This window comes from Calcarisporiella thermophila (assembly GCF_041956535.1).
Source record: "Calcarisporiella thermophila strain CBS 279.70 unplaced genomic scaffold VTP21scaffold_6, whole genome shotgun sequence".
Lineage (NCBI taxonomy): Eukaryota > Fungi > Calcarisporiellomycota > Calcarisporiellomycetes > Calcarisporiellales > Calcarisporiellaceae > Calcarisporiella > Calcarisporiella thermophila.
This window is the reverse complement of record NW_027192196.1, coordinates 83,584-103,379: the sequence shown is the minus strand read 5'-3', so window position 1 is coordinate 103,379 and position 19,796 is coordinate 83,584. Positions and strand designations below refer to the sequence as shown.

At 45.5% G+C, this 19,796-nt stretch overlaps 11 protein-coding genes across 11 annotated transcripts; 5 read left to right on the top strand and 6 right to left on the bottom strand.

Annotated features, from left to right (window-relative positions):
* Positions 1-4,658: 4,658 nt before the first annotated feature.
* VTP21DRAFT_9743 (uncharacterized protein) lies at positions 4,659-5,811 on the top strand (the record flags this gene model as incomplete). The annotated part of the gene is made up of 3 exons (XM_069400723.1): positions 4,659-5,316; positions 5,381-5,450; positions 5,523-5,811. The coding sequence occupies 3 exons, from the start codon at positions 4,659-4,661 to the stop codon at positions 5,809-5,811; spliced, it is 1,017 nt and encodes a 338-aa protein (XP_069253469.1).
* Positions 5,812-6,139: 328 nt separating this feature from the next.
* VTP21DRAFT_9742 (uncharacterized protein) lies at positions 6,140-6,768 on the bottom strand (the record flags this gene model as incomplete). Its single annotated transcript, XM_069400722.1, has 2 exons — positions 6,140-6,473; positions 6,545-6,768. 2 exons carry the CDS (start codon positions 6,766-6,768, stop codon positions 6,140-6,142), a joined length of 558 nt encoding a protein of 185 aa, XP_069253468.1.
* A 124-nt stretch (positions 6,769-6,892) lies between these two features.
* On the bottom strand, positions 6,893-7,162 carry VTP21DRAFT_9741 (uncharacterized protein; the record flags this gene model as incomplete). Its single annotated transcript, XM_069400721.1, has 1 exon — positions 6,893-7,162. The coding sequence occupies one exon, from the start codon at positions 7,160-7,162 to the stop codon at positions 6,893-6,895; it is 270 nt and encodes an 89-aa protein (XP_069253467.1).
* Positions 7,163-7,702: 540 nt separating this feature from the next.
* VTP21DRAFT_9740 (mitochondrial 54S ribosomal protein uL3m) lies at positions 7,703-8,860 on the top strand (the record flags this gene model as incomplete). Its single annotated transcript, XM_069400720.1, has 4 exons — positions 7,703-7,948; positions 8,026-8,279; positions 8,342-8,453; positions 8,546-8,860. The coding sequence occupies 4 exons, from the start codon at positions 7,703-7,705 to the stop codon at positions 8,858-8,860; spliced, it is 927 nt and encodes a 308-aa protein (XP_069253466.1).
* Positions 8,861-9,232: 372 nt separating this feature from the next.
* On the bottom strand, positions 9,233-9,526 carry VTP21DRAFT_9739 (uncharacterized protein; the record flags this gene model as incomplete). The annotated part of the gene is made up of 1 exon (XM_069400718.1): positions 9,233-9,526. The coding sequence occupies one exon, from the start codon at positions 9,524-9,526 to the stop codon at positions 9,233-9,235; it is 294 nt and encodes a 97-aa protein (XP_069253465.1).
* A 387-nt stretch (positions 9,527-9,913) lies between these two features.
* Positions 9,914-10,225, top strand: VTP21DRAFT_9738 (uncharacterized protein; the record flags this gene model as incomplete). Its single annotated transcript, XM_069400717.1, has 1 exon — positions 9,914-10,225. The coding sequence occupies one exon, from the start codon at positions 9,914-9,916 to the stop codon at positions 10,223-10,225; it is 312 nt and encodes a 103-aa protein (XP_069253464.1).
* Positions 10,226-10,712: 487 nt separating this feature from the next.
* VTP21DRAFT_9737 (uncharacterized protein) lies at positions 10,713-11,050 on the top strand (the record flags this gene model as incomplete). The annotated part of the gene is made up of 2 exons (XM_069400716.1): positions 10,713-10,879; positions 10,993-11,050. The coding sequence occupies 2 exons, from the start codon at positions 10,713-10,715 to the stop codon at positions 11,048-11,050; spliced, it is 225 nt and encodes a 74-aa protein (XP_069253463.1).
* A 615-nt stretch (positions 11,051-11,665) lies between these two features.
* VTP21DRAFT_9736 (uncharacterized protein) lies at positions 11,666-12,867 on the bottom strand (the record flags this gene model as incomplete). The annotated part of the gene is made up of 2 exons (XM_069400715.1): positions 11,666-12,601; positions 12,685-12,867. The coding sequence occupies 2 exons, from the start codon at positions 12,865-12,867 to the stop codon at positions 11,666-11,668; spliced, it is 1,119 nt and encodes a 372-aa protein (XP_069253462.1).
* A 909-nt stretch (positions 12,868-13,776) lies between these two features.
* On the top strand, positions 13,777-15,540 carry VTP21DRAFT_9735 (uncharacterized protein; the record flags this gene model as incomplete). The annotated part of the gene is made up of 6 exons (XM_069400714.1): positions 13,777-14,040; positions 14,130-14,237; positions 14,297-14,570; positions 14,669-14,980; positions 15,069-15,375; positions 15,459-15,540. 6 exons carry the CDS (start codon positions 13,777-13,779, stop codon positions 15,538-15,540), a joined length of 1,347 nt encoding a protein of 448 aa, XP_069253461.1.
* A 193-nt stretch (positions 15,541-15,733) lies between these two features.
* Positions 15,734-17,415, bottom strand: VTP21DRAFT_9734 (uncharacterized protein; the record flags this gene model as incomplete). The annotated part of the gene is made up of 6 exons (XM_069400713.1): positions 15,734-16,269; positions 16,341-16,428; positions 16,497-16,763; positions 16,834-16,940; positions 17,006-17,214; positions 17,294-17,415. The coding sequence occupies 6 exons, from the start codon at positions 17,413-17,415 to the stop codon at positions 15,734-15,736; spliced, it is 1,329 nt and encodes a 442-aa protein (XP_069253460.1).
* A 785-nt stretch (positions 17,416-18,200) lies between these two features.
* VTP21DRAFT_9733 (uncharacterized protein) lies at positions 18,201-19,769 on the bottom strand (the record flags this gene model as incomplete). The annotated part of the gene is made up of 1 exon (XM_069400712.1): positions 18,201-19,769. The coding sequence occupies one exon, from the start codon at positions 19,767-19,769 to the stop codon at positions 18,201-18,203; it is 1,569 nt and encodes a 522-aa protein (XP_069253459.1).
* Between the last annotated feature and the right edge of the window lie 27 nt (positions 19,770-19,796).

Here is a 19,796-nt window from a genome sequence, read left to right as displayed (position 1 = left end):
GATACTGAGCCAACATATTTAATTGAAAATGAGCTACAAACGCTAGTAGGAATTAAGCCAGATTTGATCGATTGTTGTATCAATAGCTGCATTGCCTACACTCGCGAATACGCCCATCTTACAAACTGTTCAATCTGTAAAGAACAACGTTACAAAGCAGTTTCTTCGCCTAGTAAAAAGCGACCGCGAAAAGTATTTCCGTACTTTTCGCTTACTGCTCGATTTAGGATTCAATATAAAAACTCGACGCGATCAAATGAATTGAGGTTGCAATTACCACAATCTATAATTCTCGATTCCAGCTTGGCAAAATACTAATACAATATATACTATATACTATCCCGTAAAAATAGATATAGAGCACGGTATATCGGTCAGTCTAGCTACAATTTATCTTTTCAAGTTCCCCCAGACTATGAATACAAGGATATTTTGATGGAAAACGATACAAAGAACTTGTCCAGAATGGAATGTTTAAGGATCATCGTGACATAGCACTATCTGTATCAACTGATGGATTTCAACTCTACAAACTGTAAATTTAATATAAGATTGTGCTAAATCCATTCTCTTGGTAATTTGTTAGCTTTTGTTCTAGAAATACTCGTGAATGCTGGCCGGTCATTTTGATCAACCATAATCTTTCACCAGATGTTAGGGTGAAGAAGGAAAACCTCCTTATTGCTTTTGATGATTCCTGGCCCCAAACAAACCAAAAACAACGATTCATTTTTGGTGCCTCTCATAGATGAATTAAAGGAGCTTGAAGGTGAATCAATTAGTATTTGCAATGGATATGCTTATATATTCTATTGTATATTGCTACTGTTGTAATATAGATGGAGTTTCATGCTATGATAGATACGAAAAAAGCTCGTTCAATCTCTCTGCCTACACTTTGTTTTGGTCCGGAGATATTCCAGCTATTACAAAACTCACTGGCTTTACTGGCCATAATTCATATCATGGCTGTCGTTTTTGTATGCAACGAGGCATCTATCACCATGATAAACGCCATATGTACTATCCTCTTGAAGATCCACCAAACCTGCCAACCTTAAGATCACATGAACAAAGTCTCCATTTTTTACAAAGATTAGAGGAGGCAAAGAATAACTCAAAAAGTGTGCAAAATGAAATAATTCGAGAGACAGGTCAGGAGTTGCTGCATTAATGGATTAAATTAAGGGATATCCGCTAATGCGTAAAGTTATTATAATATAGGAATTAACAGACGAACGATTCTTTTGGAGCTTCGTTCTACTTCTATTCCCTGGTCATTTCCGATTGACATAATTCATTTGTTCTTTGAAAATGTTGGTCAGTATTACCATTTTGTTTGATGTTATTAATCTTTGTGTATCAGCTATATTGGTTTCATTCTCTACTTACTATAGCTCCTCTTATGTATTCACCCTGGACCGGTGAGTTCCCATTCACTGTGGCGTTTGAAACTGTGTGTGTGAGACGGCGATATTCGAATTTATCTAATTCATACCGCCTTTTTGGCCAATACAATTCCTCCTGACGGTCTTCCAACGCTAATATGTTTTTCTCCACCCAGGGTGCATAGGTTTTTTTAGTGATAGGATCGCGAGATGAGAACGGATGCTATATTGACTATGATTCAGTTGCTCGCGAATCTTTAATTGTTTTGTGAGCGAGGCGTAAGGATGAGATCTTGATCTACAATAGTGAAGGATAAAAGTAAATTAAAATATATATCTTAAAAACAATTTTAACGAATTTAACTATATTTTTCAGGGTAAATCATGGTTTTGTTTATGTTTTCTAACTGGTTTCCTTATGATGTTTTTTGTAGGGCAACATGAATTTTTTGGGAAGTTTAGTGACTGCTAGCTTCTTCTCTCCTCTCTCAGAATGCAGTAAAGTATTCGGACGAACATACAAGAGGTAGCATATGGTCCTTCATTTATTCATCAGCTTGGCGTGGTGCATCATGATATCATACAAAAAAAAATGCAATTGGTTGAGCACTCCAAAAGAACGCAATTGAGGGAGCTTGATCTGAGTATATTTTTTGGAAAATGTTTTGATATATGTTTACAAGAATAGCCCCGTCTTTACCTCAGATTAACATTTTCAATGAAAGGATAAAAAATAGACACAGGGCCAGGTGTCTAACTAATATATTATTATAATAAACACTATTCTCTCCTAATAGGAGACTCGTGATTTTCTTATTGGTATTTTAAATTGTTATATCCAAACATTAACTTAAAGTATCAGTCCTTCGAACAGTTGTACATTTTATGCGAGAAAACAATTATGTTTAGTCGCACACCCAGACGTAACGACATTTGCGATCACAAACCCAAACATATCGACAACGAGCTGAGTTAACTGAATCATCGCGCACCCCTTGATTTTCCGTCGCATCCACAGGAGCTGCTAGTCCGTTTTGTATCAACACGAGCCATATGACTATGCATAGCTTGAGCCAAATCATCTTGGAGAATGAGGGTTGTCTGTAGTTATAAAGTTGTTCGCTCGAAAATCAATGACTTGTTTGGTCAATTTGGTTCAATTGTAAAAATGAATAATTGGGGGTAATACAATAACGAAATACAATTTATACGAATTTGCTGAACAAGCTTGGGAAACCATGCAAAAAATAAGTTCATAAATTTGGAAGTTCGAGTAGCTAAGCTTGAAAGAAATACTAGTAAGCAATTGATTACGAAACTGAAAGTTTGAAGAATTAAACGCTCAATTAGCTAATCTTGAAAATGTTAACGAGGAACCAGATTGTTGGGTTACTTAAATTTGAAACTCGGGTAGATAACCGTGATGGAGGCGGTAGTGAGCAACTACAATATGAATAATCTGAAGAATGTTGCGAATAGTAATAGAACGGACATTTCATAATCACAAGAATGCAAAGAATTAAAACAAAAGGAATTGCCTCTTAATATTCGCGATTTTTTTGGTTTATTTTATGAAATTACATACAATAATACAATTTATGAACAAATTAAAAGAATAGGTTATCGCTTATTCAAATACTAATATTTTTTAACACACATTTATTAAATTATCTAGCACATAGTAATCGTTTACAATGAAGTTGAATTGCATGTTATTAACTAATAGAGTCTATGTATTAGGCCAATTAATCGGGTGCAAATGTGGTTCCAATGCTTATACGGTTCCTGATGTGTCAGGAGCTATTCAAGCTGCTTTGTCTGTAAGTCCAATTCCTGGAAATTCAAGTGTTTTCCCACGCTTATTTAACAACAATGAAAAGCTGATACTTCCTTTGAAGCAGTCAAATGCTTACATAGTTGGTACGCCTATGGCACGGGCGGAGTAGTATATCAACGAGGTTGGAAGTTTTGCGGATGTATCTACTAGTTCTACTGGAAAAAGTTATAAATCATATACATACAGTTAATGCAAACAACAACCAAGATGACTGAATCAATAACTCAAAATGTATTCTATCTTTCTATTTGATTTTATTCTTTTTATTCCTTAATGGTCAGAAAATATAGGATTGAATTATAATTCGATTGAGCAATGGGTTGCTAGAAGCCGATAAAACTACTAATACATTTAGTAAGAAAGGGGTCGTAAAGCTAATGCTCATTAACTATACCACTAAGATGGACCTCGTTATATAAATGTCGGATGTACATCCGATAAATGTAATTATCCGAGGTCTCTGTTTCCGCATTTCCCTCGACTCTGACGAAAAATTTCCTTCCAAACAATGAGATGGTAAACTATGAAACCTATGATGCTCTTATCGAGTGCACAGTTAGTTATATAGAGCATATAAGAGTTTATATGCAGTGGAGTAGAAGAGCTTGAGTTTGACTATGACTCTAAGCAACCAGAGATTGCTAATGCTATCGAAAGTTATTTTGTTGCAACGGAAGAGGGTGAGATGACAACAGATATTGGCGAAGTAATGTTTGCTGGTTTATTGGATACGACTTTGGCGCAACTTGATTTGAAATATAATAATATATCAGATGGAGTTGGAATAATGATTGCTCAAGCACTTCGAGTGAATACGAGTTTGACGCAACCTAGTCTGTTTGGTAATTGGATATAAAGTAATATGTCAATAGCTAAGATATTTCATGAATACAAGGAACGGTAAATAAAACGTGTTGATTAATGTATGCCAATATTATGATATTTCTATGATTATTATAATATAAATTGTATAATAAATTCATGTATTAAATATATTGTAATATGCAATTTTTAGAGATTTTTATTGATTGATTTTTTCTCTACTCTATCTAATAAGAAATTTGCATACATTATATATTGCCTATTCTATTTAGTTTGATGTTTTACAGATTTTACAATTGCACATGATTATTGCCCAATATTTCTACAAAGCGTCCTCACATTTTAGTTTTTTTTTCGACTTACCTCCTTCAGTGGCGGTTAGATTAGATCCTTCAGTGGTAAAATTTCCTTTAGTGGAGTATGAAGTATAGCTGCTACTGTAATTTCTAATTTTGCAACTTCATTTTTGAATTGGTCAACATACAAATACGACTCTCCTTGTTATTCGATTCACCCATTTCGGGCTAATCCATTTTGTAGTATTAAATTTTTCTTGTGCGCTCTTCCTTCCCTTCTTTTCATTACTTCTCTTCATTCTAAAAAAAGCATCCATGTCAGAAAATCCTTTCGACGACAAGCAACGCATCGACTATTCCAATCCTTTCGATGATCCCACGATCGCCCATGCCCTGCAGTCTAACACCCATGTTGCTGATGAGGTTGGCTTCCCTACTGCCACCCACAGGGCCAATGACATCCCAATGAACGAGACAAGCTTTACACAATACGGAGACCACCACACATTCAGCAACAGTACCTCTCCAACGGTGGGGACGGGAGCGGCATCTCCGGCCCAAGGGGCCACCGATTCGGCAAAAGAGGAGGAGTTGAGGAGGAGGGAGAGAGAATTAGAGGAGAGAGAGCGCGCTCTGGCGGATAGAGTTGAACGGCTTCAGCAGGGCAAGCCAAAAAACAACTTCCCCCCCTGTTTCCCTATCATGTACCTCGACATTCAGAACGAGATCCCACCCGAATCACATCTGGTAATGACATGGCTGTTCAGGGAATGGCTTGCGACCGTGGTGTGTTTGATCTGGAATTGCGTTGCGGATTTCTTTGTACTTGTGAGCCATCCTCCCAGCATCACAACAGCCCCCGCCGATTTTGGTGTATCTTTAATTCATTGCTTTACCATCACCGCTGCCAGCTTCTTCCTGTGGTTCCGCCCCGTTTACAACGCATTTATGAAGGAGCGCTCTCTTTACTACTGTAAGACCCTGCATTATGTTAGGGTAGTTTATTGGTTGAAGATTAACTTTTGACACCATTTTAGATTTCTTCTTCGTGTTCAATGGATGCCATGTGGCCTTTGTAGCCTACACTGCGGTTGGCATTCCCGGAAGGTAATTCCATATTATACTTATCTTTTACAAATATTTGGAGATGAACTTTTTCCTTTTTTTTCAACGCTTTAGTGGAGGAGCAGGTGCCATCATGGCCATATCTCTGTTCTCGGATGGGTATATTACTTCGGGGATTGCGGTCTCGATTTCCGCCATCCTGTGGATTGCCCTGGGGGTGCTTGCCGTTATCTTATTCCAGCGTGTCCACTCCCACTACTCAGCGGCGGGCCACACCTTCAGCGAGGCAAAGAGGGATGCTTACAGCAGGATGGCCCAAAGTGGTGTGGTCCAGGCGGCGGGGCAGTCCTATCTCCAGTCCCAAGCTCAGCGTTTTACCGGAAGAGGAGGGAATAACTCATAAAACTTTTAGAAAGGATTAGAATCTTTCCAAATATTCTAATTTTTTTTTTCCCTGGATTTCATTATTTTGTCTTATTATACTGAAAAATACTTACCACCCGCATATCTCCTCTTTGTCTTTCCTCTTTGCTTCCTCTATACAATAAAGCCCTTTATTATTATCATTTTGCATTTCTCTACCAAAAGGGGGGATAGTCATGATATCTTGATGCTTGAATAAATATGCAATATAGAAAAAACAATGGTACATAAAAACAATATATACTCCTGGTTGCCGTATGAGGTGCTGAAAGTTGGACGCTTGCGATTTCGTGCATGCTCCCATAGACTTAGAGCCCGAGCGTGGCCAACAAAATCACCCAAAGTGCCCACCCCGAGTTTGTGAGCTGAACCCCGAAACTCTTTGCGTTCTGGGAAGCGCCTCCGGAGGGTGCGCTTGCGGCACCGCTTCCACTTGGTGCTCCTCCTGATACAGAGGCCGTGGGTGCGACCGCTTGGCCTGAAGCGGTGGAGGTGCCAAGGGCAAAGGAGCTTGGCAGATAGTTCTGCTTGATACAATTGATGTAGCATTGCTCTGTGTTTTGTTGAGGATTGGCGGAACACTGTCGGACGCATTCGTTCGTCTTGTTCAAGGCCTCGTTATTAGGGCTTGGGACTCCAAAACTACTCGAAAAGAGGGAATGAGCATCCCACAGGAGAAAAGAAGATTATAAGCAAAAGATTATGTCACATACCAGTTCGCAATGCATGCAGTGTCGTTCCCGCAGCCGCGGTCCTGGAGACATTGCGTGATTATGGGATCCTGTACCGGGGCGGTCGGGACTTGCGTTCCTGTTGGAGGGGCACTGCTGGGAGCCGCCGAAGACGACACGGACTGAGCGTTTGCCGCGAGAATAAACACGGCGAGGAGGACGTAGAGGAGGATGAGAGTGTTTGAGATGGAGGAGGGGTGCTTCATTATGGGCAGGAATGCAATGGGAGGAAAAGAAACGAGTTCTGAACAGAAGCCAGCGAAAGCGGGACACGCAGCTTATATAGAAGCCGGGAAGCAAGAGGATCGCACCCGGGTGCTATTTTGAGCATCAAGGTTTAAGAGCAGTTGGTGTAACTGCGGTGGCAAGAAATGGAACGACAGCGGGAGGTTGAGGCTTTGATGATGTAAATCCTGGCTCCCCGCTATCGTTGTAGGGCCCAGCTCTGTTTTTCCAAAGAATTCCACCGTTCTCCCCGCAGCGCGCTCCGCCTGATTCCCGCCATTTGCGCTCGAGTCGGCCCGCAGACTTATTTTTAGCAGCCGGCGCTGAGACGGAGTGGTGCGGAAAATAGATAGCAGATGTATTCCCGCAGGACATGCAAATAGGAATCGGGTGTTCGATTGGCACACTAGCCCATGTTGAGCGCTAGAACAAAACTGAAGGCCATATGCGACAGCGCGTGGACGGAATTTTCTCGGCCCTAAGGCACCGTGCACAAAGTAGCTTCATAAGCCTCAACACCTAGCCCCATTTCCTCCTCTTCTCCAACATATCCTTATCCATGTGCACCGCCTTAACTCATTTTCCTACTATCTAGCTTCTGTCCTTATGTAATGAGCCCTTTTGGAGCCTGCGCTCCTTGACAACTAGATGCACAGAGATAGTGATGTGGAGAGGTTCTATTTTGGAAAGTGGGCAAAGGTTGAAGGATAAATTATATTTGAGTATATTGGTGGTGCATTTCGTGCTCTACAATGGAAAGCGTCCTGTGAAAATTCCTTCTGCAGGAATTGATTTGGAAGCCTAAATGGAAACAGTCCTAGATTTCCGTGACGTTGATCTCGGATTTTGTTTACTAGTCACTCGCCCCTCTTCGCGATCTACCCCCCCTATTCATCCACTATAATAACTCTAATAATGGCATCACGATCCCTCCTCACTCGACTAAGTCATCTCTCCCTATCACCTGCTTTTAGCCGAACTTCCGCATCGCTTCACACCTCTGCCATCTTACGGCAGGCATCCGCAGTCGATGCACCCTCTGAGACCAAGAAACAAGAGTGGACAACGGCTTCGATCCGGACGGGAGTGTTGGCGCGAAAGAAAGGAATGACATGTATGTGGGATGAGTGGGGACAGCGGATCCCAGTTACCGTTTTACAGGTAAATGTACTCCCATGGCTGATTTCCTGAGTTTCCATTAATTGGAGCATCTCTCATTTTCCGTTTTGCATGGTTAGTTGGATAATGTACAGGTGACCGACACTCGTACCGCCGAAAAACACGGATACACAGCCCTTCAGATTGGATGCTCCAATCGCAAACCCAAGAACATCACAAAACCCATGCTGGGCCATTACGCTAAAGTGCAAGTCCCACCCAAGATGAAGGTGGCCGAATTCAGAGTCACACCCGACGCCATGTTACCGGTTGGAACGCAAATCAGTGCTGCGCATTTTGTGGCCGGTCAGTATGTGGATGTAGCAGCGCCATCGTATGTTGAGTTTTATTTTCCTTCCTTCCTTGGGTTTGGATTGACCCTCCTATCTCCAATAGGCTTGGTAAAGGCTTCCAAGGTGTGATGAAGCGTCACGGATTCAAAGGACAGCAGGCGAGTCACGGTGTATCTCTGGCCCATCGTTCGCTTGGTTCCACAGGTCAGCGTACCGTAAGTGTCTTATTTTTGCCATGTCGAATTATTACAGCAGCATGCTTACTCTTCGTAACTCGTGACCGCCTCTTAATGCCCCCTACTTATAGGATCCTGCACGTGTCTTCAAAGGAAAGAAAATGCCTGGGCGCATGGGTGGCAATAAGCAAGTCACCGTGCAGAACTTGAAGGTGATGAAGGTCGATACCGAGTTGAACCTACTCCTCGTCAAGGGGGCCGTGCCCGGCTTCGACGACCAGTTTGTGCGGATACAGGATGCCATCAAGCTACGGACCAGCGGGAAGGCCTTCCCCCCCGAGAGCAGCGTGCCCTTCCCCACCGCCAGCGAGGAGCTGATCAGGAGCATTGGACGGGAGGCAGTTGCAAAGACAGGAGGTAGAGATCCATTTGCAGTGAAGGAGTAATGAGAGGGCAGCATAGAGGAATTTTTATTTAGGCAAAAAATAAAATGAATCGCGATGTACATTTAATCTACTTGTCCTCTCTCATCCTGTTCCCCCAAAGTCCATCTTTCGTGACCACGAGGTCAATAACTTTATTATAACAAGATCAAGAAAAAATATACGTTCTTAGCAGAGTCAAAAAAAGCACACTATTGTCATGTATATAAAAATATATATATTTATATGGATTAAATAGTAATAGTGAAATATCGATATATCTGGCGGGGATGCTAGTAAAGGGTTCTACCTACTTCTCGCCATTCGCTCTGCATTAGAGGAGAGAGGGGATAAAAAAATAAAATAAAATGTGCCAAGCTGAAATTCTAATGGTGCTCAAAAGCGACCGTGGAAGTATTTCATTCGCGCGGCGGCGACCTGGAACATGAGATCCGTTTGCTTTCTCCCCTGTTTCTGGGGGGCCAGCCACAAGTAGGACATACTGCCGGGCTTCTCGACGATTTCGCGTATGGTCGTTTGGAAGCGATCATAACGCATCAAAAAGTACCGAAACAACACCGGGCCAAGCACCGAGACAAGAAAGGCGGTGGCGCACAGGTTGATAATCTTGGCCGGGATGGCAAGATGGGAGGGAAGGAGGGTAATGGAGGTGTTCTTTTGGAGCGACATTGGGGGAAATGACGAGGGCGGTTTGGTCGGGGGAGGAAAAGCCTAGATACGGAGTCGAGAAACAAGATCGCAAAATGCGGAGTGCGGGGTATCGTATCCAAATGGAAACTGCGATTCAACCCGTCCGGTGCCAAAAGCAAAAAGCAAGGCGATGATTCACGGAGATTCTGGCCCGAATCCAGCGGCCGTCTGTGATTAGCCAGGATGCTGTTGGGGGAGGGGGTCGAAAAGAGAAAATGAAGAGGAGAAATGTATCATGTGAAAGCGCATTTTTGGATTTGGGCTTGCTGCTATTTAACCGTATACACGCTGAACCCTAATAGTGTTCTGTGTCTCTCTCTCTCCATCTCTCTTTCTCCCCTTCTCGCCTGCCCAACCCTCTCGATCATGTCGCGCGGCGCCGTCATTCTCTACAACTTCTCGCAGCTCTTCTACTACCAATTCCCCAGGCAGCAGCGCATGCTCCTTCTGGTTGCGGCGCTCTCCTCCACCTTCACCACCTACGTGGTTGTGTCGTCTTGCATTCGCTGGGCTGTGGAGCGGTTGCGGCAGATTCGCACCATCCGCGATATCATTCAAGCCCACCCTCGCTCCTACACGTTGGTATCCATGGGGCCCCAGAAGCAAGGCAGAGACTTGAGCAAGGGAACGATGCTGCCCATTGTGTTTCACCACACCATCCTGAGGAAGAAGGCGTAGCGCAGGCTGGGCTAGCGCTCCTCCGTCCTTGCTCTCTCTCTCCCTCCTTCCCTCGGTCTCTCCTTGGCTTCATTTATTTGAGAAAAATGATATAGTTGTTTTTGTTTAATCAAGCGGAGAAGAGACTCTGGTGTTCATGGTCTCGACCCGTTTTTATACGATATACGATATACACTCTTAAATAGCTAATCTTTCAATGTCTTTTTTTCTACCACACCTGTAATTTATTTGATATTTAATGTAGAATATCAGAGCACACCTTTTGTATTGTACGGATGGGGCCGCAAGATGATCTAAGTTAAACCCGAGCTGCATTGGCCGGATCCTCTAAAGTATCCCGTAATGGTCTACCAAAGGAACAAAAAAGATGCTATGAAAAGATAGCGCTACGTCAGTTTAAGGCTAAAGTGAGCGTATCTTAATTGCACACTGAATAAAAATCTACCTTCTGAGCGCGGTGTTATGAGATGCAATACAATGAAGCTCAATGGCTTATGAGAAACAGAATACCGATAAAGGCAGCTTTTTTCTCTTCATCTTCGCCTCCTACCGCCTGGCATCCCAATTCCTGTTATGCGTGGTGGCAGGGTGGGTGGCGAGCGAGTGTCCCAAAAACAAAGCGAAACTTCATGGACAGGTTGACATCCTAACAAGGTAGTGTCGCAATGTAACCTAGGTTCAAATACTTAAATGGAGGAGTCCAAATAGAGAATGCTTTCAGATGCGACCGCCTTTTCACTGCTCTAATCCTCCGTCCCTGTTTTCAGGAGTTCTGCCCAAACTCTCTCCTTGTTTGCCATGGGCCAGATTGGGATGCGTCTGTGAATCCAATCGCCGATTTCCTATGGAGTGAGCTGCACCTCGATTTGTCCTTTCTGAGCAGATTGGGCATACTCTTTAGTCAACACGCGTCATTGCAGCCTGCGGAACGTATATTAACCTAATTCGGAAGCGGCCTTTAGGTAGGCTTAACTGTGCATTTTATTTGCTTCTCCCTACCTTAGTTAAGCTCTCTCCGATACCCTATATGGCGTTATCTCGATTCGCCTGACATGATCAAGGTCAGCGGAGCTTTTCTTCAGATGCAGATAGGGGAGGTTTTGTATTCGTTTATTAGCTTGCACATGAAAAAAAAAACTTTTAACAGTACTCATTTAGCATTTGAAGAACAAAGCAAACAATGAACATAGCTAGAATTCTGCAGGGGGAGGGGGAGGGGGAGAGGGAATAGAGGAGAAATAAAAAAGAGGAGAGAAGTGGAGTGGAACAAAAAAAAGGGGGAGTGCATAGATTAGAAAGAGGGCTCTTGATCCTGGGTGAGGGGCAAACAAAATATAAAACTATAACAACAAAAAGGAAGGGGAGATGCACTAAACATTGAATAAGAATAAGAATAAAATAGAGGTGATGGATTGCTAATTACACTACATGTGGGTCGAATTAAAGGCGGAGCTCTGAGTAAATGGCGTTGAGCTGCCGTGCGTCCTCCGAGTTCTTTGCGCGGCTCCAGGGGATGTCCTGGGGGATCAGCTCGTTTGTTTTGCCGCCAGTGTTGAGGAGGGGAGGAATATGGATCGGCACCGGGGAATGGTATGCTACCGGCGCCGCTATCCTCGTTGCCGAAGGGGTAGATGGGACTAATGAAGTTGAAGTGGGTGATGTGAAGGCGCTAGTTGCCGTAGGAGTGGAGGTGAGCAAGGCAGTGGCGGCGGAGAGGGCCTCCAGCCCGGAGGGATAGACGGTGGAGTGGCGCTCGTCGTCCTCTGAGCTCGAGGACGGGCTGAGGGTCATCAGAGGGGGAGAGCGTGGCGGAGGATAGGTCATTGAACGGGGCGGATGATGCATCGGAGAGGGGTGCGACATGGGGAAGGGAGGCGCTGGCGATGTGAAAAGGGGAGCGGTGGCGGCAGCAGCATTCGCAGCAGAAAGGGCAACCGATGACGACGAGCTGGAGGCGGAGGAGGAGGATGCGCTGGAGGAGCTAGGAGTCATGGTAAGCGAGGATTTTCGCTGGTGCCCCGCCACGTGCACAGTGGGAGACGACTTGGTCGCAGGCGCCTCGCCCGTGTCCAAATAGTAGCCCGGCGGGATGGTAATTCCAGCCAGGCGGGAGTCGCGGGTTGGGACCTGCAGGCGGTTGTTTAAGACGTCGCGCCGGGAGTAATAGCAGATAAGATGCAGGCGGCGCTGGTCGGCGGTGGTGATGCTGTAGGACTGTTTGATGAGGCCGTCGGATTTGAACGACGTCTGCTGGGATTGGTAGTGCTTGTCGTCCGGCTGAGAGGGGTCGCTGGAGGCTAACAGGGAGCGCTTCGAGTCGAGCTCGCGATAGGAGAGAAACGATCCGTGGACTCTACTGGGTGACCAATGCTTCCCCTAAATGAAACAAGCAGAATGGGTCAATACATCGCGGAGGAGGAACATGAATGGCCATGAAGGCCATAACAATGGATAATCACATCAGTCCATCGCCGCATTCCGGCCTCCTTTTCGTCCCAGACAAACACCGCCCCTGACCGAACCGCGCTCCTCTCTTTCTCCGCAAGGCGCCTGTGTTGCCGCTGCAGAACGCCCAGGCGGCATGCCTCGAACACCAGCAGGGCATCTTGCCGTGTCTTGATGTGGCCATGGTAGGTCTCCATGATGCAATGCGAGTGGGGGTGAAGTGCGTGCTAATGAGGAATGGAAAATGAGGAAAAAGAAAAAAACAGAGCCAGAAACGGGGGGAGGATATGAAACAGAGACGGGGGTGCAGGCTGTACAGTTAGTCCAATTGCAGAGTGATTATGGAATTGGATGGGAGAACTGGCAACATGAAAGATGACAAGAGGAGAATGGAAGGGGAAGAAGAGGGGGGGAGGGGAGAGGAGGGGGGAAAAAGAAAATCTTAAATTAAAAATCTAAATAAGCTTTGCAAATAGTTTATATTATTTTTGTGATCTGTAGCAGGAGTTTATCCGTGACGAAACCGCAGCGTCATGGGGGAGGGGCGGCGGTGATAGGCGGCAGCCCGCGGCGGGAGGAGGAGGGGCAGCGGGCGCAGGAAAACACAGGCGGCCGCAGCAGAAAGAGGGCGCGGCGTAGCGGCAGGGTGCATAGTCCGTCTGCTCCCGGCTCTATCGTGAGCCATCGTCACAGATGCATTTAATTTTGAAAATAACTTAAATTAATGCCCCCACCCTCACACAATCCTCGTTCCTCTAAAATATAATTTCCCATTCTGGCGGTGTGAAAAAAATAAATCCCCTGCCCCATCCACTCGCCGTCCTCCCTCCGATTGCTCGCGATCCCACCAACCTCTCTCTGTTTTTGCTGATCCACACCGCAAGCTTAAGGCTCTGCATTAGAGTTAGGTTAGGTTTCCTTCCCTCTTGACACTTGACTGCTCTCCAGGTCAAGCTTCTTTGTTTCCAAAAGCTAGGGCCCGATCTCGAGCCACACTCGCAAACCCAACAGCCTCTTTCCCCCCTTCCCCTCGCCTTTCTCCTTCTCCTCCTCTCCTTTCCCCTCTTCGCATCTGCCGCCTCCTGCTCCGATCGTCCTCATCGCCCATGTCGAAACCGACCGCTTCCGATTACATTCAGCTGGACACAATAGAGGGAGAGGCAGAAGATGAATCGAATTCAAAGGTCAACGGTGCCACTGCCACGGATGCTTCGCCACAGCCACTGGCACCGACAGGTGCTTCATCCGTGGAGCATGGGAGCACTAGCACAGGTGATGAAGTGCGTGCGCTGCTAGTTCAGTCCCAGCTGCCGCTCCTGATGTCGGTGGCAGGGCTTGTGCTTGCTGGATCTTTGCTGGACATTGTGCAGGTAAGGGAATCGACTGCTTATTTTTTTGGTTGCTTGTCAATGCTCTAGTCTGGATTCTAATGTGGAAAACTAATGCACCCATTTCAAAGCATTGGGATGTGTTTGAGAGAATATCAGAACTTTTTGTTCTAGTGCCAGTTCTGCTGAATTTAAAGGGCAACCTCGAAATGAATTTAGGGGCGCGCCTGTCGACTGCTGTGAGTGGCTCATCTGATTTCATTGTATTGCCCCCCCAGAGCTTATCGTCATTCTCTAGGCAAACTTGGGCCAGCTTGATCGCACCGAGGATCGCAACCCGCTGCTGGCGGGCAATCTGGCTCTCTTGTTTTTGCAAGCATTGATCGTGGGTTGCATCGCGGGCTTTTTCTCATTTATTTTGGGACTCTTGATGCACCCTCATCCGAACAATTATCATGAATCTATGCTTATGATTTCTGGGGCCATGCTTTGTGCCATGCTGAGCAGCATGCTCATCGGGACCTTCATGTGTGCACTGGTAGTGATGAGTCGATTCCTAAATGTAGATCCTGGTAATGATTGGAGCTGCTACCTCTCCTCACGCGTAGGAAGGAGAGGGCAAACTGAAAATGGCCTATCACAGCTAATGGATCTGCCTGCTAAACCATAGATAATATCGCGTCTCCGTTGGCTTCGTCCTTGGGCGACTTGATCACCCTTCTAATACTGGCCGCTTCCTCACAGCTTATGCTGCACGTGATGGGCAGCTTCCTCACCACCGGGCTCTTTGTGGGGCTGGTGGTGATGATCCCCCTATGCGGATGGGTTGCGGCACGGAATAAAAAATACATTGGGGCACTGAGTGAGGCGGGCTGGATACCGATTTTGGCCGCGATGTTGATTTCCAGCGGTGCGGGGCTGGTGCTTGAGCGGTTCATTGCAAAATACATGGGGATGGCTCTCCTCTCGCCCGTATTTAATGGTAATCGAGTCTCCTCCCTTTTCCATTGGCTGGAATTCATCCATTCCTACTTAGTGTGGCCACTCATCCTCATTTCCTATTCTTCTAGGGATTGCCGGGAATCTCGGATCCATCTACACCTCCCGCCTCTCCACCCAGCTGCATCTGGGTGAGCAGGCCCGCAGCCCGCACATCGAGCTGGCGCTGTTCTGCCTGAACCTTCCAATCCAGATCCTCTTTCTGCTGGCCGTATGGGGCCTCAATCTGGGCCATGTGCCGTTCTCATGGGGGTTCGTGTTGGGGTATTTATTGGCCTCGCTGGGGTTGGCCTGGGCCACCCTGGTGCTCTCCCGCTGGATGACCGCAAAGTGTTGGCAGCTGGGGTACAATCCGGATAATGTTGTGTTGCCGTATTTGTAAGTGAGCCGCGGTTCCATCCTCTATTTGACAAGATAATAACTCTCTATTCTCTATTTCTCCCCACGCCAATCGCGTTTAGGACGGCCGTAGTAGATGTGCTGGGCACCGTGACGCTGTGTGGCGTGTTCTGGACACTGGGGCTTTTTGGATATCCATTCTAAACCACTTCCGGACTAGAGAGGAATGGCGGTTTTTATTAATTGTACAATTTACTTGTGAATATTTCTTTAATAAATACAACTGCGTTGGATAGTATGTCCATGGTGACCAAAAATAGACAGAGGCAATGCTGGGGGAAGGGGAGGGGAGAGAAGAGAATGGAGATGGGTAGGGTATACAAATAGAAAAGGGGGTTCATGGGGGCGGCATCTGACGCTCATAGGCCTTCACCTCCACCACTTTGTACTGGCTTACACAGTCAAACACCCAGCTCACACTCACCGGCGGCCTGCCGAAGCGGGCCTGCATTCTCCTGCGTTCGGTAAGATCGGCGTAGTCGTCACACAAGATCATCGTCAGCGCTCGCGAGCCCTCGGCCGCCCCCGTGGTGGCGGAATGAATCGCCGCTTTTTCGCTTATGATCCGGCCACCGCCCGTACGCACAAGCAACTTCAAGTCTTCCTTATCGACTTGCTTCAGCTCCGCTGGAATCAGCATCCGGATCCCCTCAAACAGCCGCGTGGCCCCCTGAGCGAGGGAGGTCCGGGCAAGGTGCGGCACCCTGGGGGCCGACTGCTTTGGGTCTCCGACACAGTTGAGCTCGTGCTGTTCCTCGGCTGCCCACGCATGACGGGCAAGAGAGGCCTGGACCCACGAGTAGGCCAGGAGGTATTTTCCTGAGAGAATGGCCTGCATCACCTTCATGGTGCGGCGGCCCCTGCCGTTGGAACCTATTCCCCAAGAGAGGAGAAAAAGATTAGACTAGAGACTGGGAATACGCTCTATCTCAAATCGACTCAACTCGCATCGGTGACGATATGTGTCACTTCCTCTGAAAAGGAATTCACCAGCTCCGCACCCAGAATCTCGGCCAACTTCTCGAGGTTTTTCTAAACCCTCAGAACGTGAGCACACCCTCCTCCTTTATACAGGTGGAAGCGGTCATCAAAATATTTACCATATGTGCTTTCGACAGGTGGGTAGCCAAGATAACCCTTCGCCTGCTCTCTCGTCTCTCCCTATTTCTCCCAGTTTCCGCCTCGGCTTCCACGTCCGAGTCAAAGTGCGAGAGGGCTGTTGAATACTGGCTCGAACTAAATGGTACGGACGAATGAGGTACGGAGAGTGAGTCGAGGGGCCGTGTTTCTTGCTGGGAAGACGACGTCGAGGAAGATGGGGCATCGCTTATGCTTTGCAAAAGGCCACTCGGCTGCACACCATCATTCTATCCGTAGATGAGTGCTGGATTAGGTGGCTGAAAAAATGAGGGGAAGAAAGACACCTAAAGTTCCTACCATCATAAAGAGATCATCGTCGTTGGACTTTTCTGGGTAGGGGTACTCTTGTGTCAGATTGACGCCAGGCTCGTACGTCCATTCGCGCGCGTCCATCTGTGACAACCCTATAATAATCCGATGATCGGGTCTAGAAAGACAGAGTTGAAAATGTTAATCATGCCACACTCACCTTCTCCACATTCTTCCTCGTAAGCTGCGCGCATCTCGTTGAACACCTCAGCAATCTGGCCCATTCTCTCCAGCGGTGCGAGGGATCGCTTTGTGACCCTAGTCTTGCAAATGGGGCAGATGTCGCGCGTTTGTAGGGAGCGAGATATACAAGTGCGGCAAAAGGTGTGATTACAGGTGGTTGAATGCGGATCTTGGAGAATACATAGACTATGAAGGCGGATGGATCCGCAGTGAATCAGTATGGAGTGATGGCATCCATGAGTTTGGAATAGATCAAAGCATTTACCAGATCGGGCACTGGAGCTCCTGGGCCATGCGCCGGAGTAGGCCTGGTATGGATCTGGACAAGGATTCGGAGGATGGCAACTGACTTGGCATAGGCAGGGATGAGGTATGTATCTCTGCCATGGCGGGGATAAGATTGGCTTGCTTTCTCCTCAAACGCTCCTTTGACTTGCCACGCGTGTCTTGGTGATTCCAAATGCACACAAAGATCCCTCTTTTTTTTACGGCTCTAAATTAAACGCGAATTTGGGCGCGTCCTGTTGACGTATCATTTACTCGATTTGGGGTTAAATAGGGCTTGTATTATTTCTGTTAGAGTTGCCTTTGTTGATTTCAGATTAGTCTTTTACTTTATGATTGCATAAGAGCATCATCGCTTTGCAGGTAAAAGGATAAATATGACATACTTTAACTATTTTCTTTGAATGCTCAGTATCCAGAGGGAGGAAGAATCAGACAGAGTCAAAGAGCTATGAAATTGGATAGGTCAAAAAAAACTCTAGTATATCATTAAACGCCTTGTAAGCTAATAACTCTGCAAATATTCATCCTAGAGCTCTCATTTGTAGTGCAATCAACCCTCAATTGCTTGATGATGGTTTTTGGAAAACAGTTGTTTTCCAAGAATCATCATCAAATCTTTTCCTTCTTTTATTAGGTCTTCTTTATTTACTAACCTACTAACATAATAAAATACTGTACATTACTAACATTTACTTTATTAATTATCTTAATAAAATCCCAATACCATGATACCTATCTTAATATTCACCTTTGCTCGTACTTATAAACCATTATAATCTAGTTAGTTTTGCCAGCAGCAAATTTTTTTTCCTCTTCAACCCCCTTTGTACTTTATTGAAATAGAATAGAGCGGTTTGAAGCATTGTTTGGAGTAGGTGGAAACATCAACGAGGATAGAAATTAACTATTGCCTTGTTTTCAAGTGTTTGGACAAAACCAATTCCGTCATCTAATATATCATTATAACCCAGATCAATCCGGGTCAAACTCGTGTTCTCTCGAAGAATTTGAACGATTGCCATTCCCCCTTCATCCGATATCTTATTATATTCTAGATTAAGATTCGTCAAAGTCTTGTTCTCTCGAAGTGCTTGAGCAATTACGATTCCTGCTTCATCTGATATCTTATTATCAGACAGATCAAGATGAATTAAAGTCGTATTCTCTCGAAGCGTCTGAGCAAATACTTTTACTACTTCAATTGATAGACTATTATAGCTTAGATCAAGCTGGGCTAAAGTCATGTTCACTCGAAGTGCTTGAGCAATTGCGATTCCTCCTTCATCCGATATTTTATTATCACCCAGAACAAGATGCGTCAAAGTCGTGTTCTCACGAAGCGCTTGAGCAATTGCGATTCCTCCTTCATCCAATATATCATTACCACACAGTTCGAGCTGCGTCAAAGTCGTGTTCACTCGAAGAGCTTGAGCAATTGCTTTTCCTCCTTCAACTGATATCTGATTATCAAAAAGGTTAAGATGCATCAAAGTCGTGTTTACTTCAAGCGCCTGACCAATTGCTATTCCTCCAGCACCCGATATCATATTGCAATACAGGTTAAGCTGCATCAAACTCGTGTTCACTCGAAGTGCATGAGCAATTGCTATTGCTCCTTCATTTGATATATCACAAAATTTCAGATCAAGTTGAGTCAATGCCGCGTTCACTCGTAGAGTTTCTGCAATTGCTATTCCTCCTTCATCTGATAATTTATTCCCACTAAGATTAAGTTGTGTCAAAGTCGTGTTCACTCGAATTGCTTGAGCAATTTCGTCTCCTCCTTCAGCTAATACTATATTATTTGTGCTAAGATCAAGCTGCATCAGAGTCGTGTCCTCTCGAATTTCTTGAGTAATTGCGTTTCCTCCTTCAGTTGATATATTAATTGAACTTAGATCAAGGTGCGTTAAAGTCGTGTTTTCCTGAAGTGCTTGAAAAATTGATTTCCTCCCTTCAACCGATATTTTATTGTTACACAGATCAAGGTGCGTCAAAGTCGTATTCTCTCGTAATGCTTGAGCGATTGCTTTTCCACCCTCATCTGATATGCTATTAGGGCTCAGATCAAGATGCACTAAAGCTGTGTTCACCCGAATTGCTTGTGCAATTGCTCTTCCCCCTTCATCTGATATGCTATTGACTCGCAAATTAAGATGCGTCAAAAACGTATTCACTCGAAGTGCTTGAGCAATTGCTATTCCTCCAGCACCCGATATCGTATTGAAATACAGGTTAAGCCGCGTCAAACTCGTGTTCACTCGAAGTGCATGAGCAATTGCTATTACTCCTTCATTTGATATATTACAATATTCCAGATCAAGCTGAGTCAAAGCCGCGTTCACTCGAAGAGTTTCTGCAATTGCTATTCCTCCTTCATCTGATAACATACTCCCACTAAGATTAAGTTGTGTCAAAGTCGTGTTCTCTCGAAGTGCGTGAGCAAGTGCCATTCCTCCTTCGTGTGATATATTATTCCA